The following is a 17,632-nucleotide window of genomic DNA, read 5'->3' on the forward strand; positions in this document are numbered from 1 at the left end:
TCGTTCTCTAATTTAAGAATTGAATTCCTAGCATGCTTGAAAATAGGTGAAGAAGTGAGTATATTTCTTTTATCACTTCAAAAAAAGAGAATCTATTATTTTATTTTTTATCAATATATCTATATAAAAAAATTAAGAGTAAAAAATAATTTATCAAAATCTAATCAAATATTGAGAGATGTAATTACTAAAAAAAACAAATATGATAATCATGTCACATTTAAAGAATGGTTATAAAAAAACATATAATACATAACTTTTCTTTTTATATTTATAAAAAAATAAATATAAAGAAACTCAAAAGATGAAAAAAAAAACTAAATATCAAATTAATATTTTTCTATCAAGAGAAATGAGAGAGTTGCATCTTTTATCTTAAAAAGAGTGATAAAATGAATTTATATTTAACTTTCTATTTCTTTTATAAACAAAAATAAAAAAAATGTAAAACTAATAAATAAATACACTATGTAAGAAACTTAAAATGAGAAAAAAAAATCTCAATAAATTTTATTATTTTTATTATATTTAATCTTTAATTTTATTATTTATTAATATTAAATGTTATATTTTATAAAAATAATAAAAATTAATCTAAAAAATTAAAAATCTTTGGGGGCCGTGGCCTGCGGACAAAGTCCGCCGCCTCAATTTTGACAAAGAGTACAAAAAGATAGTTCTAATTATTTTTTTAATGTATCTTTTTAAAATTTAATTCACGTAAATAAAATTAATTTTGCAAATATTTGTATATAAATTATAATATATTATATATTATAATAGATAGTATTATTTTTAATCTTTTATATTATAATTATTCTTTTTAAAACCGAAACAGTCATAATTCACAAGGAGACACTTTTATGATTTCATTTTATATGCATATTGTTTTATACGAGATTCCTGTCAATTTAGTATATTCAATGCTAAAGATTTTGTTTACCTTACAATGTATCTGATAGATATTTAGACAGGGTTTACCTTAGAGATACAATATATAAGTTTTTATGAAGTTAGTTTATTAGGAAGATATAACAACAAAATTAATGAAACTTGAATTTAATCTAAATAAAAAATTGACATAAATTTAATTTAAAATTTTAAGATAATAAATTTATGAATTTTTATCTTTTTATATAGTATTTAACTTTTTAATTTTTATTCATCGTAAAATTTAAACTCACAATTCAATTTTTAACGGTATGAACACAAAATTTAAGATAGTTCGTGTTTTAAAAGATAAAACTTAATTTATTGTTAATAACATAATAATATAATGGTTTTAGGTTAGCTTTGTGTCTTTGTTGGTATCGCGCAGCGGAATGTTTGAGCGTACGGACAAAAACAAGAAGGGGGGGGGGGTGAATTGGTTTTTGAATAATAAATTGACACTTTAAAATTTTTCCAAAATTTATCAAGTAGATCAATAAATAATTTCTTTATAACACAATAATATATAAAATAAAGAGATAGAGAAGAAGATTGAACACAAGTATTTATACTGGTTCGGATCAAAAGACCCTACGTCCAGTTGTTAATCTTAAAAACGAGATTAACTAAATCACTAACAAGTAACAGATTTACAATCAGATATTTAGAGTGTAAGGAAAGAAAACACCTCTCTTGAATCACACAAGAGATGAACACCTCTCTGAATCACACAGAGAATCTTGACCTTAGCTTTCCTAGCAACAGCAGCAGCACTCAATCTCCTAGAACACTTCTCAGGAAAAGTTATCGCTCTACCCACACTAGGTTTTTCAAAGCTTCTATTGAGAACACTCAGAGAACTCTCTTGCAGTCACAGCACTAGTACTCTAGCTTCTCAAAAAGGTAATTGAGAAGTAACTCTGAAGTTCCTTAAATAGGGGTTCCAGAAATTAGGTCAAAAAGCTGAACAGTCGCGCCCCAACAGACCAGGATAATCGATTATCACTAGTGATAATCGATTATTCCAGTGTGGTTTATGGAAAACAAATTTTTGAGCAGATAATCGATTATCAGAAGTAATAATCGATTATTCCAGTGCTTTCTTGAAAAATTGGTTCAGCTTAGGATAATCGATTATTTCAAGTGATAATCGATTATCATTTTGATGTTTCGAGAAATACTAGAATTTTCTTGTACAACACAGCTTCTAACTTAATCTAATTACATTTTACAAGATAGCTTTAAACATTATAACATGTAGTCTTCATATTGTCTTCCAGATGGCTTTCATGCTTCTTTTATCATCATCAAAATCTTGCTTCAGCATTTAGACTTGTATTGCTTTTGCCAACAATCTCCCCCTTTTTGATGATGATCAAAACAATATGTTTAAAGTATCTGCAATCAAAATATCTTACAAGGAGATTTGTTAGTAGCACTGTTTTTAAATGTTTAAACTTTTTCTCCCCCTGTTTTGATCACATGAAAAAAGGTTTTAACAAAGAAGCTCCCCCTCAATTTGGCATAGGTAAAGAATTATCAAGACAAATAGACTTATATTAAAAATAAAACTGGAAAACATATTACAATTGCAAATAATGAAACAATAATGTAAACTGTTAAAAATCTTGACTCATGTCATCATCATCCTCATATTTATCAAATTTATGTTCTAAGTTAGAGATCCTAGAATCTAATCCTCTAATTAGGCCAGTGACTTCTTCATGTCTGTGAGTGGAGAGAAGAAAGAATTCTTCAAGCCTCTGATTGAGATTTAAAATGTGATCCTCTAAAGAAGAGGATGAGCCACCAACACCACTGGATGATCCAATATGTGTGTCAACAGGAGGAATAGGAGCAGTGGGAGGATCTTCTTCTTCTTCATTATCCGAAGAAGGCATATCATCCTTGTGAATGAAGGTATTCCCAAAAGGAATAAATTTCATCTGCTTCAAGGAGTTTTCTGCAATTTTGTATGCTGCAATTGTCTTATGAGACTGTTCATCAGAGACATTTACCCCTTTATACTCACAAATACGAGAGATGAGCAAGGAATACGGAAGAGGATATTGAGGCAATCGTTTGGCTTTTAGCATGGTGTCAAGAATGAGGCTTGGCCAATAGATGGGGATGTGGTTGAGCATGGCATATATTATCATAAGATCGGCTTCACTGCACTGTGCGTGATTTGTACCACGTGGACATAGAATCCAAACAATGAGATAGTGAAGGAGACGCTCATTGATTTTGAGAGGTCCAGCTAGTAATTGACGACCAATTTCTTGATCTGGGCGTCGCATAAAGGATCTATATGCAAGAATTCTGTTGAACCCTTCTATGCCAGCAGTGAGAATAGGAGATGTGCCATCATGAATGGGAAATTGTGCAACATTTTCCCAAATATCATCATCTAAAATGATGTCGATACCTTTCACTTTTGTGAACCCAACTCCATCTCTGAATTTGTAATTGAAGTAAAAAGCTCGAACCAAATCTGGATAGTAAGTGCCTTGCATCTCTGTGAAGAATTTCACACCTTGTTCAGCCAGAAAGTTTTGAATGGTGAAATGGTGATTTACAAACCATTGAGACTGAATGAATTTAGGAGTGATTAGGGGTTTGTCTTTCCATAGTGTGATAAATTCAGAACGTCTCTCTTCATCCGAAATCCATCCTTCAATGGAGGCCGTTCTTGGTGCAGTTGTGGGATGAGAGGCATGAGATGCAGTCCTTCTGCGTGTAGGAATTTTTCTGCGAGAGGATTCAGCCATGGTTTAGGTAAAAGAGAGGGAAGCCTTTGAGAGTTTTGTGAGAAAATGAGAAAAGGAGAGGGTCTTGAGTGTTGATGAAGAGAAAAGAGTGTTCTGGTGACAAAAATGGCTAATATTTATAGAGAGAAGACTCCAACGGCCATATACACGCAATTTGATGAAAATCTAGCCGTTGCAACGGCTAGTTTTTGAAATTTGTTGGTCCAACGACGTGTAATAATCGATTATCCTAAGACGATAATCGATTATTGGTTCATAAACTGAGCAAAATATGAAGTCTGACGAGCTGATAATCGATTATCCTAAGTGATAATCGATTATTCCAGTGAGTTTTGATTTTTGGCTCAGAATTAAGGATAATCGATTATGGCTTCAAATAATCGATTATTTAAAAATGTTTTTGAATTTTTAGGAAGAGATTTTAAGGATAATCGATTATTACCCAAAATAATCGATTATTCCAGTATGTTTTGAGATTTTTGAAGAGAGTCTGATAATCGATTATTGACACTTGTAATCGATTATTTACGCTATTTTTCGGATTTCTTAAAGATTGTGAATTTTTTGCATTTTAAGAGATCTCTAATATGCCTAATTCTCTTCTTAATTCATAAAATCTATCTTTAGCTAAAGGTTTTGTAAAGATATCAGCTAATTGATGCTTTGTATCTACATATTCTATTTCACAATTTCCTTTATTAATGTGATCTCTTAGGAAATGATGTCTTATTTCAATATGTTTTGTCCTAGAGTGCATTATGGGATTTTTGGTTAAATTAATAGCACTAGTATTATCACATTTCAGAGGTATGTGATTTAAAAAGATATTATAGTCTTCTAGTTGTTGTTTCATCCAAAGAATTTGAGCACAACAATTTCCAGCTGCTATGTATTCAGCCTCTGTAGTTGACAAAGCCACACAAGCTTGTTTCTTTGAGTGCCAAGAGACTAATGAACTACCTAAGAGGTGACAAGTACCACTGGTACTTTTTCTATCTATTTTACAACCACCATAATCAACATCAGAATAGCCTATCAAATTAGGAGACGCTCCTGAAGGATACCATAGTCCAAAACATGCAGTACCTTTTAAGTATTTTAAAATTCTTTTTACTGCAGTAAGATGTGATTCTTTCGGATTGGCTTGAAAACGAGCACACACACATACAGATTGCATAATGTCAGGCCTACTAGCAGTAAGATACAACAAAGAGCCTATCATGCCTCTAAACATAGTTTGATTTACCTCTATTCCTGATTCATCTTTATCTAAGTAGCAGGAGGTTCCCATAGGAGTACTTGCTTCCTTAGCAGTATCCATTCCAAATTTCTTAAGTACTTCTTTGCAGTACTTAGATTGAGAAATGAAGGTTCCATTTTCCATTTGCTTAATTTGAAGACCCAAAAAGAATGTCAACTCTCCCATCATTGACATTTCAAACTCTCCCTGCATTATGCTTGCAAAGCCTTTACATAGTGAACTATCAGTAGACCCAAATATTATGTCATCTACATAAATCTGAACTAGCAAAATATGTTTATTTACTCTTTTGATAAACAGAGTTAAATCAATCTTACCTCTTTCAAAATCATTTTCTAACAAAAATGTACTTAAACGTTCATACCATGATCTAGGTGCTTGTTTTAATCCATACAATGCTTTCTTTAATTTATAAATGTGATTAGGAAACTTATAGTCTTCAAAGCCAGGTGGTTGTTCAACATACACATTTTCTTTTATAAATCCATTTAAGAAAGCACTTTTGACATCCATTTGATATAGTTTGAATTTCATGAGAGAAGCATAGGCAAGAAGTAAGCGTATAGCTTCTAACCTGGCAACTGGAGCATAAGTCTCATCATAGTCTATACCTTCTTCTTGTCTGTATCCCTTTGCTACAAGTCTGGCTTTGTTTTTAGTGATGTTTCCATCCTCATCCAGCTTGTTTCTGAACACCCATTTTGTTCCTATTACTTGGTGTGAATCATCCCTTGGAATGAGTTCCCAAACTTCATTTCTTTCAAATTGATTCAGCTCTTCTTGCATTGCAATGCACCATTGATCATCTTGAAGAGCTTCGTCTACACTTTTGGGTTCTATCTGTGAAACAAAGGCAACAGTCATACAGAAATTTGACATATTTCTAGTAACAACTCCCTTTGATATGTCTCCAATGACATTTTCCAGAGATAATCCTCTAGGTGATTTCCAACTTTTGGCAAGATCTTCAGGTTCAGTCAGTGGATTTTCATTTAAATACATCTCATCAAGGGCTTCTTTGAAATATTCTTCATCACCTGCATTTGTTTTATTTGACTCAAGAGGGTTCTCCTCAAGGTTCACAATTTCATCAAAAACAACATGCACAGATTCTTCCATATTTAATGTTCTTCTATTAAAAATCCTATAAGCTTTACTAGTTAATGAATAACCTAAGAAAATAGCTTCATCAGCTTTAGAATCAAATTTACCCAAGTTTTCTTTTCCGTTATTTAGAACAAAGCATTTGCATCCAAATATTTTTAAATGTGCTACATTAGGCTTTCTTCCTTTAAACAATTCATAGGGGGTAACTTTTAAAATTGGTCTAATGAGCATTCTATTTAATACATAACAAGCAGTGCTCACAGCATCAGCCCAAAAATATTTAGGCACATTATATTCGTTCAACATAGTGCGAGCTAATTCTTCTAAAGATCTATTTTTCCTTTCTACAACTCCATTTTGTTGAGGAGTTCTAGGTGCAGAAAAATTATGCATAATTCCGTTTTCTTCACAAAAGTTTTCAAATAATTCATTTTGAAATTCTCCACCATGGTCGCTTCTTAAAACTTTAATTTTCAAATCTTTTTCATTTTGAACAGCTTTTGCAAATTTTTTAAATGCTTTGAATGCCTCACTTTTTAGTGTGAGAAAGAAAGTCCATGTATATCGTGAATAATCATCAACAATAACAAGAGCATAATAGTTTCCTCCAAAGCTTTTTGTCCTTGAAGGGCCAAATAAATCCATATGCAAAAGTTCTAACGGTTTTGATGTAGAAATTATATTTTTTGAATGAAATGAAGATTTTACTTGTTTTCCTTTTTGACATGCATCACATAGTTTATCTTTTTCAAACTTTATTTTTGGTAATCCAATTACTAATTCTTTGGAAATTAGTTTGTTTAATTGTTGCATGTTAATATGAGCAGCTCGTTTATGCCATAACCAAGGATTTTCTTCTTTAACAACCAAACAAGTTATATCACTAGATGATGCAGTATCAAGATCAATCAAGTAAATATTATTGTGTCTCATACCTTTTAATGCTACTTCTTTAGAGTCCTTTTGATGAATAGTGCAGTAGTCACTCTCAAATATTACTTTGAGTCCTTTATCACATAGTTGGCTTATACTGAGAAGATTGTGTTTTAGTCCTTCCACATACAGTACATCCTTGATCTCCAAAGTATTTCCTCCACCTACATCACCTGTTCCAAGTATCTTTCCTTTGTTGTTATCCCCATAAGTGACAAATCCTTGTTCCTTCTTTTTAAAGTTCTTAAACTTCTTTTTATCTCCAGTCATGTGTCTTGAACAGCCACTGTCAAGATACCACATTGATCTTCTGGATTTAGAAGTCATCTGCAAAATAAGGAAACAATTCATTTAGGTCCCCAACAACTTGTTTGGGTCCTTGGGGTTAGAAAAAAAATATCTACTTATGAACAGGTACCCAAGTATATTTCTTATTAGGAACACCAAAATGTTTGATATTGCATTTGTTTGAAGTGTGACCCTTTTTCATGCAATAAAAACATGTAGTATTACATGAATATGTATCTCTAGAATGATATGTTCCTTTTTCTACCCAAACTCTACGAGTTCTTTTAGTTTTACTTTTAAAACTATGATTATGAGCATGCTTGGTTTTATTTGGATTTTTCTTGAGATTAACCTTTTCACAGTTTTTATCTTCTAAGGCATCTTCAAGATGTTTTTCTAGAATACATATATCAAACATGTAACTTTTACATGATGCACATTCAATAGTTTCTTTTTCTTTACTTTCTAAATTTAAAATTTTACTTTTCAAAAATTCTTCTTCTTCAAGAGATTTTTCAAATTTGCTTTGTAAATCTTTAAAATCAGATTTCAACTTTCTATGAGCAGTATCCAATTTACTAGATTTAATAAGCAATTGTTGAAAGGCATCATACAAATCATCATAATCATTTTCGGGGCAAGAAGAGTTTACCTCACTATCAGTATCATCATGATTTGCCATCAGACATAAATTTGCTTCTTCATTTTCAGAATCACTGGAATTTGATGAACTTGATGCATTGTCTTCCCAAGCTATATATGCTTTTTTTTTAAAGAATTTTCTACTCTTCTTTTCTTCACTTTTCTTTGAATTTGGGCAGTCAGCTTTGACGTGTCCAGATTCTCCACATCCATAGCATTTGAAATTTGAGGATGATCCTTGATTATCCTTTTTGTTGCTCTTGAATTGATTTTTACCTTTGGCCTTCATGAATTTAGTAAACTTCTTAATCATGAGACTAAGATTTTCATCATCATCGGATTCTTCTTCTTCCTTTTGTCGTTTGCCTTTAACCACTTCGGTTTTAAAGGCAATGTTCTTCTTTCTTCCAATATCTTCTTCATCATTTAATCTGCCTAGTTCAAGCTCATGTTCTCTCAGCTTTCCAAATAGAGCCGCCATCGTCATTGTCGCAAGATTTTGTGACTCCGTGATGGCTGTCACCTTAGGCTGCCAAGTCCTGTTCAAAGATTTAAGAATTTTTATATTTAATTCATCAGTGTCGAAAGTTTTACCTAGACCTTTGAGATGATTGACGATATGTGTGAATCGTTTCTGCACATCGTAGATAGTTTCTCCTTGCTGCATCCGAAACATTTCGTATTCTTGGATCAAGGAGTTTTTGCGTGCTCTTTTTACATCATCTGTTCCTTCATGGGTTACACGTAATATTTCCCACATTTCTTGTGCACTGGTGCATACTGAGATCCTGTAAAACTCATCTAGGGTTAAGGCAGATGAAATTATATTTCTAGCTCTTACATCATATTGGGCTCTTTTATTTTCGTCTGCTGTCCATTGCGAAAATGGCTTTGGTTCCTGCACATCATTTACAATATTAACGGGAACAAATGGACCATTTAAAACAGCATCCCAAATACCCCTATCAACAGATTCCAGAAAAATTTGCATCCTAACTTTCCAGAAAGGATAATTTTCACCAGTAAATAGAGGTGGTCTGTTGATAGATGCGCCCTCGGCAAAGGTTTGATTTTGTCCAACCATTTTCGAAAATTTTGAATAACTATCAAAGCAAGCTCTGATACCAATTGTTGGTATCGCGCAGCGGAATGTTTGAGCGTACGGACAAAAACAAGAAGGGGGGGGGGTGAATTGGTTTTTGAATAATAAATTGACACTTTAAAATTTTTCCAAAATTTATCAAGTAGATCAATAAATAATTTCTTTATAACACAATAATATATAAAATAAAGAGATAGAGAAGAAGATTGAACACAAGTATTTATACTGGTTCGGATCAAAAGACCCTACGTCCAGTTGTTAATCTTAAAAACGAGATTAACTAAATCACTAACAAGTAACAGATTTACAATCAGATATTTAGAGTGTAAGGAAAGAAAACACCTCTCTTGAATCACACAAGAGATGAACACCTCTCTGAATCACACAGAGAATCTTGACCTTAGCTTTCCTAGCAACAGCAGCAGCACTCAATCTCCTAGAACACTTCTCAGGAAAAGTTATCGCTCTACCCACACTAGGTTTTTCAAAGCTTCTATTGAGAACACTCAGAGAACTCTCTTGCAGTCACAGCACTAGTACTCTAGCTTCTCAAAAAGGTAATTGAGAAGTAACTCTGAAGTTCCTTAAATAGGGGTTCCAGAAATTAGGTCAAAAAGCTGAACAGTCGCGCCCCAACAGACCAGGATAATCGATTATCACTAGTGATAATCGATTATTCCAGTGTGGTTTATGGAAAACAAATTTTTGAGCAGATAATCGATTATCAGAAGTAATAATCGATTATTCCAGTGCTTTCTTGAAAAATTGGTTCAGCTTAGGATAATCGATTATTTCAAGTGATAATCGATTATCATTTTGATGTTTCGAGAAATACTAGAATTTTCTTGTACAACACAGCTTCTAACTTAATCTAATTACATTTTACAAGATAGCTTTAAACATTATAACATGTAGTCTTCATATTGTCTTCCAGATGGCTTTCATGCTTCTTTTATCATCATCAAAATCTTGCTTCAGCATTTAGACTTGTATTGCTTTTGCCAACAGTCTTTATGTCGAAGGTATTGCTGAATTTATTCTTTGGACTGATCAAGTTATTAATATATATAAAGAACTATATTTTCAAAGAGACAAATTCAGAATCGTTGAGAAAAGAAGGGAATTTTAATTCGTGAAGTGAAACAAAATTGGGTTTATACACAGTTATCAGATCATATATTTCTTCTTTTAAAAAAATTGAATTGTGAAAAACTATATTATTAAAAGGAGTAATGGTAGTGCATGTTGAAAATATTATTTAATATCTTTTGTTTTAAATTGATCCGATCCACGTGGGTCAAGCCAATCCCATACTGGGTCAAATTGACGATTGGACATAAAAATAGAGAAGAAGATTCCATCTAGGTAGACTCCCTACTTTCCAAAAATCTCATACCACACCTCAATCAAGATTATATAAAGGAGAGATAGCAAGCACACACATATATAATGTTTCCATTTTTTGAGACATAAACATTACCATTTTAATGCCAAGCAACTTACTATATAGCTAACATTACAAAGTGAAGAATAATTTTCAAACACGACCGAGATTCAAGTCATGGAACTCAATTCCGAAAATTAAAAAAAAAAAACAGAAAACAAAACAAAACAGTGACAACAAAATTCGGCTGCACAGTCCCAAAAAGTACAAAAAATATGGCGGCGAGTACCAAAACAATTCAATAGTACCACAAGGACAATTCAGGTTGTGTTTCTACCAATTCAAATTATTCAAGGTGCAATGTAGCTTCAAAAATGATTTTATCAGGCATTGTGAATCACTGCATCTCAGAATCAAATCACCCAAATCGTAAAGTGATTCATGTACGATTTCTGATGATATTGAAGTATTTAGAACATTACGAGAGAGATTTAGATGCACTGTCAACAATCCTCTTTTTGTTGACAACATATAGAGTAGACCCAGTAGCAATAATCTGACTTTGGGTTGTGATTCAAGCCAACCGTCAAGTAGTATTCACAGACTATAAGCCTGCTCTTATGTCTTATAGCAACACTGTCAAAGTAAAACCAAATAACTGTCTACTCTAAAAGAATTCACAAAACATGCCTCAAGTGTTATTTATTGATAGAAATGGGTAGTATTGTTCTATTACATACATTTCATGGTCAAGCTTCAGTTCTAGTTTGAATGGTTTAATTTTGCGTCCTTCCGATAGATTTAAAACCAATATTCTTACGCTATTGAACATATTGAAGACAGAAAAGAAAGAATACGTTGGATCACATCCACATCATCGTGAAGCAACTACTAACCAGTGAAGATGCAAACAACGTCACTAATATACATATGTTTCTTGCTTTCTTAAGATATAGTTGCATGCCAACAATTGTTAAATTACACAATAAGGATTTGTTGACTCCATGGAGATGCTATCATTCATTTACAGTAACTATTCATTCTTGAATCACAGAAATGATTGCACTTACTCCAACTCTTTCCTTGTATCTCGAGCCTCTGGTTTACAAAGCTTCAAACCTGTAAAAGAGGTTAATGTAAACCACTCAGAGTTTGGAATGTCAGCAAGAATGAGCAGATATCAAAATGTATGAAGCAAGGACATACAACATCAACAACATTGGTATGCATCAGGGAAAATTTGATATCAATCAGCTTTGTCAGCTTCTGCCTCATTCACACTCAACTCAGGAGTATCTTCAGAGTTTGGAGTTCCCTCTGCTGGCTGTTCAGCTTCTTCCCCATTCACACTCAACTCAGAAGGAGTATCTACAACAGACTTTGAATTCCCATCCCCTGGTTTCTGAACAAATCGACGACCCCGATCCACCCTGATTGCCCTTCCCATAAATTCCTGCAGAAGAACAATTTTCCCTGCGTCACTAACCAAAAACAGTGTTCCAAACACTAAAGGCTTGTTTGATTCCCTTCTCACTATAAAGTTTTAAAAACCATTTCTAAAACATCTTCATACTAGTCAACACTTAATTTCTCATAGAAAATGTATTAACTTCTGAAAACTGTTACCATATCAAGTGTTATAAAAAAAACAAATAACTAATACATGTTTTCTCATCATCTCTTGTTTTCTTCTAGTGTTCGTGGAACAAACTTTTGAGAAAACAAAAATATACAGGGGAGACAAACATTTTCAAATGTGCTTATGTTAGGAGCAAAACAAATAATAAAAAAGTAAACAAACAAGGTCCAAGACATTGCTGATAAAACTTGTGAGAATGACATTCCCCATACTCAATAATCCAAGTCCAACCAAATAAGAAGAAACTCGGAGTTACCTTTCCTTGGAACTCAGCAAGAGCAGCCTCGGCTTCTTTCTTGGACTTGTATGACACAAATCCATACCCTGACGGCTTTCTAGGATTGTCAAGAAATACAACCTCGGCTCTAACAACTTTATTAGTTCCGGAATCAAAAAATTCCTTGAGATCCTTGGACTTGGCTAAATAGGACAAGTTACCAACAAACAAGTTAAACGTCACGCCAGGATTTGGTTTCACCGGAGGCGGCGTTTTCTTCTTTTTCGGCCGAGCATAATTGACTTTCATTACACGACCCTCAAACTCCTAATCGACATTCATAAAAGAAAAAAAAAAAAAAAAAACATTATTTATGATAAAAATGTGTGCGTGTAGTCGTCAACAGCAGAAGCAGTGTAGAGTGTTTTAGGCTTACATACGATTCGAGTTTATTGAGAGCTTCAAGAGCCTCTTCTGGAGAACCCATTTCGACAAAGGCCAAACCCCGGTTTCTGTTTTTCTTATACATAGAAAGCTTAACCGCAACAACGGACACAGTTTCAGGAAAATAAAAACCTTAAACAAAAAAAAAAAACAGTAAAAAAGAGGAGGAAAGAAAAAGCGAACCTCGACTTCGAGGACTTTTCCATGTTTCTCAAACAAAGAACGAATATCCTCCGGGGTGCTTGTCCATGGGACGTTCTGAGCGAGCAACCTTGTACGAGAAAATTCTTCTTCGGTTACTGGCTGGGGTTGTTGTTGGGAAGTGGAAACGCATGTGAGAGTGAAATTAGGGGTTTGTTTGGTTGTGGTAAGGGATAAGGGTGGAAGGTGAAAGGAAGGGCGATTGGGGAAGTTGATGGATTGGGAAAGGGAAGAGAGAGCGATGGGATGGGAATGGGAATGGGAATAGGTTTGAACCGATAACTGATTTGCAGAGGTTAAGCACACAACACGTAGAAGCGCCATTGCTCAACAATGCCATTCACAAAGCTATTCTTCTCATTTTCAATATCACCACACAGCTTTGGTGTGTGGTAAGTGTCACGGGAAATGGATAAGACCATCTTCGCTATAAAACGACACCGTTATCTTTGCGTTGTTTTCTTTCTGTTGCCCTTTTTTTGCCTCTAAACAATTTTTACATCAACGTACACGGCTAGGCCTCATCAATGAAAAGAAAAAGAAAATAATAAAAAGTGAGATGAATTTAAACGATCTACGCAGACGATTTCTCTTTTTTTATCCACGTTTCATAATACTCATTTTACCTTTAATTATTTTATAATTAATTTATTTTTAATCATTTTTTTTAATTTTTTTTATTTTGACCGTTATTCTAAAAATCCTTTTTAACAATTATTTTATTTAATAATTATTTTAAAATTTATTACATATATTTTAAAAATAAATATTATTGATCTTATAAAAATTAAAAAATGCGGATACACATACGCGTTAACGCTTATGTTTTCGCTAGTTCTGTCTAATAAGTTTTATGAAACTCTACTGTTTAAATATTTGTTATGTTTTCTTTTATTTTTATATCCTTTTACTGTTTTAATGAGATATATGAAACTGTAACGGCGGAAAATGTTATCCTAATTTTTTTAAAATGTTATTGATTATTTTGAAACAGATATAATACAAGGTTATGCCTCTGGATTTGGCTAGGGTACTTGGCTTATCATTGGTTAGCGAGTATGTGAGGAATATTTCAGAATTCAGTAACAAACCTCAGGACTATGCATAGTTTATGCTTTTGAAAAAGGATAATGATATTTGACACTCGTCTACTCATGGATCAGAGACTTCAAAACCGCTTCAATAATTCAAACAAAATCGACTTCATAAACAAGCTTGATTCAAGTTTTTCTTTTTTCTTTTCTCAAAATAGTTCGATTCAATTTTGAACAAGTTCGATTGGGTTTTGTGTGCACACTACTGTTTTCTTGATCGCTCTTTAATTAAGAACACATTTAAATTAAAAAAAAAATCAATGAAGAATGTAAGTACCTTAACTAAAATTAATTACAAAAATAGGAAATCTAGAAAATGATTGACTTAAACTGGACCTTCATTGGACCTTTGCAATTATAAACATATTAAAGAAAATAAATTCAATTCAAATTCACATGTTCCAAACAAAACACACAATATATCATCGATCAGTATATATAAATCAATATTTTCCATATAAAAGTGCAAATGAAATTTGAAGCCAAAACCTACGTTAGTAAACCTATAAAAGTGGGATGTAAATCAAATAGTAATTGTGCTTGTAATCAAATGTAAACAAAAATAAGAGTTGCTCCCTTACTACGCCAACCCATTGCTAAATCAGAAACAGTGTTGGTTCTTAATACATGACATTAAGCTTAAGGGATGTGTGTTTGACAGTATCCAGTCTTCAACGTCAAACCAAATCCTAATAGTATATATGACGTTACTTCTTACGCATCCTACAGTCCGGGGAGTTCTGTCGCAAGGGAGACAAAGGTTGTCTAGCTAAATCTTTATCGTCCAAATCAAACTTCTTCATTGGGCTATTTGTCCTGGGACTCACAGACTTTCTCTTGTTTGACTGCATAAGCCAAATGAATATAAATATATGTGAATCGCCAATGCACGTATGCTTTAAATATATGCTATCAATATGTGCACTTCATTTTTCTTTGGAATTATAGAAAAAACTCACCTTGGGTGATGGAGTGTTGGTATGTTTCTCAGCAGAATCAGGATGGTTCCTTTCCTTGCATAGCATCAGTAACCTTTTGTTCTCCTTTTCCAATACATTATTTTCATCAAAAAGTACTTTGACCTAGCAAGACCATGCAAAGTTGGATATTTATCAATAATCAAATCATCCAAAACAAAAGTAAATGGTCCGAGAAATTGGGGACCAATTTATGTTTACCTCCTCCTCCGCTTTGTGAAGGTTAGTTCTCAGATGCTCCTTGTCCTTCTCAAGTGACTTCACTTTGGCAACAAGTGACAAAACACTCAGAGCAGATGGACTCAAGCTACCATATCCAAAAAAAACAAAATAATTAGCCTATTAAAAATGAATTGACAAAAACTGAGAAGTCACATTACTTACACACATGAAAGAAACAAGAGAAGAGAATGAGGAAAGGTTGCAGACTCACCCCTTCCACACATTCAGCAACTTCTTACAGGACTCATTCTCACTGTTTGCTTGCAAAAATGCATATGTAGAATCGTCATCTCTAGTAATAAGTGATGCCAAAGCAGAACCGAGTAAATTAGTTTCTCCAGGCGGACACGCAGAAGACTGAATCTTCATGGAAAAAGCAAATAGCTTGGATCAACACTACCATTTCATGATTAAAAAAAGAAAAGGAGGGAAATGGAAGTTTGGAAAAGGACATAATGTTGGATATGTTTGAACAAACATTTTCATAAACACTCGTATGAAAAAAGATTAAACTAAGTTATTCTATAATTAAAATTAACTTAGGCATAACTTAAAAATAATCCTTTGGACAAGCTAATATAAGATAATGGATAAGTTAATTTTCACTATGGGTAAAACTTATTTTATTTTTTTCTTCATATACTCTTAGTTTGGTACTGTAAGGAGTTCACTGATATAGATATAGGTGAAAAGGAATATCACTTGCCGGTAGTAAAACTACATTAATATAAACGTTGTCAGTTTAACCGCTGACAAAAGTCAATCATATATTATGTGCAAACAGCACCATGATGCATTATTATTATAATTATTATAATGCATATAGCATACTAAATAATCTCAATTCCTTAGGCAACCAATGGAAACCAAAAATAAACCATTATTAAAGATAACTCAGTTCATGCTAATGTCAACGTAGCTACTGATTTGAAACAAAAAACACATCATATCAGCAACTCCAACTTATGGTGGCTGAATTACTTTCCAAAGACCCTCCTAGCAGCACATACAAATACGATCAGTGATTCGTCTATTCCCAAAAACCCAAAGGGACATCATTACTCTCTCAGCCGTTAAAAAATGAATAAAAATGAAGCCTTTACCATTATACTAAAACCCCTTCAAACCCCCATAACTAACATTCCAATATTTTCCACATCAAGTTTACAACCCACTAATTATGTTAGAACTTAGGTATATATTTACACTGTTAAAAGAGGGTGCGAAAAAAATGGTTACCAGTTCATGATGATGCTTATATTTCTGCACTTCATTCTGCATCAAGAGCAAATCTTGTTGCAAATTGAGAACCTGGGATTGCGCCTCCCGTGCCCGTTCATCAGCATCGTTCCCAAATTCCATCAACGCTTCCCTGTCCTTGTCATACAACGCGCACTCATTCTCCAACCGACAACGTTGGGCTACCAACTTATCACACTTCAGTGCCAGCCTATGATTCTCCTCCACGAATTTCTTCAGTGCTTGCGCGTTCATAGTCGCTTCAGACTGCTCAAAAAACCCAGAATTCGCATCATCAAATTTTCAAAAAAAAAAAAAAAGAAAATGACATGACATGACATGACAAAAAGAGAAAATCAAGAACAGTCTCGAAACCTTGATGCACTCGATGAGGCGGGTTTTACGCTCCAATTGAGGTTTAAGTGAGCGCAGACATTCGCGGAGACGCCACTGCGAGTCTTGAGAAGCTCGAAGCTTGGCCACTAGGGTTTCCGCCGGTACGGGAATCCCTAAGGAATCGTCGATGGTTTGTTTAATGCAATTGTCCACTTCTTGAGACAGATCCATTGGCGCAATTGATCGAACTCAACCAAACCAAAAGTTCAGAATTTGTGTTTGGATTCAAAGGATTAGAGAAAAAGGACGAATTCGTTACCCTTTATGGTGTGAATGAGTACATGATGTGAAGAAGGGACAAGGTGAGACTTAACCCTGATTTTGGTTGGAAAACGAAATCAAAATTGATTCTTTGTATATCCTCCATTTAATTTAAATGGGCTAGCCGTTAGGATTGTGTTCAGGGTACCAGCTTTTTCGGAGGTCCACAACTCTGTTATTTTATTCTTTTTATTGCTCTTTCCTTACAAACACTTCCTTTTACCGTTCACTAGCACACGACACCCGTGCGTTCGTACAGATAAATTTGTCTTATTTGTATTTATATATAAATACACATAAATATTTTAATTAATATTTTATTAATTATTTAATTTTGTTATAAAATAATTTTAAGAATTATAATTTTTAATTTTAACAAATTATTGATGACATATGTTAATTATGTGAAAATTATAAATTACAATTTATAATTTAAAAAATTATACTTAGATTGATATTTTTGAAAACTTTAGAATTAAAGAAAGAAGTTTCAAGTAAACATTGAAATTCTAAATAATAATATC

The 17,632-nt window shown here is 33.2% G+C and overlaps 2 protein-coding genes across 2 annotated transcripts; both read right to left on the reverse strand.

Moving 5' to 3' along the window:
* Window positions 1-11,251: 11,251 nt before the first annotated feature.
* Window positions 11,252-13,319, reverse strand: LOC114196071 (30 kDa ribonucleoprotein, chloroplastic). Its single transcript, XM_028086580.1, has 5 exons — window positions 12,902-13,319; window positions 12,711-12,809; window positions 12,314-12,601; window positions 11,625-11,871; window positions 11,252-11,537 (listed from the first exon to the last, which is right to left on the reverse strand). The coding sequence occupies exons 1-4, from the start codon at window positions 13,241-13,243 to the stop codon at window positions 11,665-11,667; spliced, it is 936 nt and encodes a 311-aa protein (XP_027942381.1). The 5' UTR covers window positions 13,244-13,319; the 3' UTR covers window positions 11,252-11,537; window positions 11,625-11,664.
* Window positions 13,320-14,504: 1,185 nt separating this feature from the next.
* Window positions 14,505-17,217, reverse strand: LOC114164226 (centlein). The gene is made up of 6 exons (XM_028048812.1): window positions 16,827-17,217; window positions 16,452-16,718; window positions 15,424-15,575; window positions 15,192-15,297; window positions 14,973-15,095; window positions 14,505-14,858 (listed from the first exon to the last, which is right to left on the reverse strand). The coding sequence occupies exons 1-6, from the start codon at window positions 17,016-17,018 to the stop codon at window positions 14,721-14,723; spliced, it is 978 nt and encodes a 325-aa protein (XP_027904613.1). The 5' UTR covers window positions 17,019-17,217; the 3' UTR covers window positions 14,505-14,720.
* Window positions 17,218-17,632: the final 415 nt, after the last annotated feature.

This window comes from Vigna unguiculata, chromosome 9 (genome assembly GCF_004118075.2).
Source record: "Vigna unguiculata cultivar IT97K-499-35 chromosome 9, ASM411807v1, whole genome shotgun sequence".
NCBI lineage: Eukaryota > Viridiplantae > Streptophyta > Magnoliopsida > Fabales > Fabaceae > Vigna > Vigna unguiculata.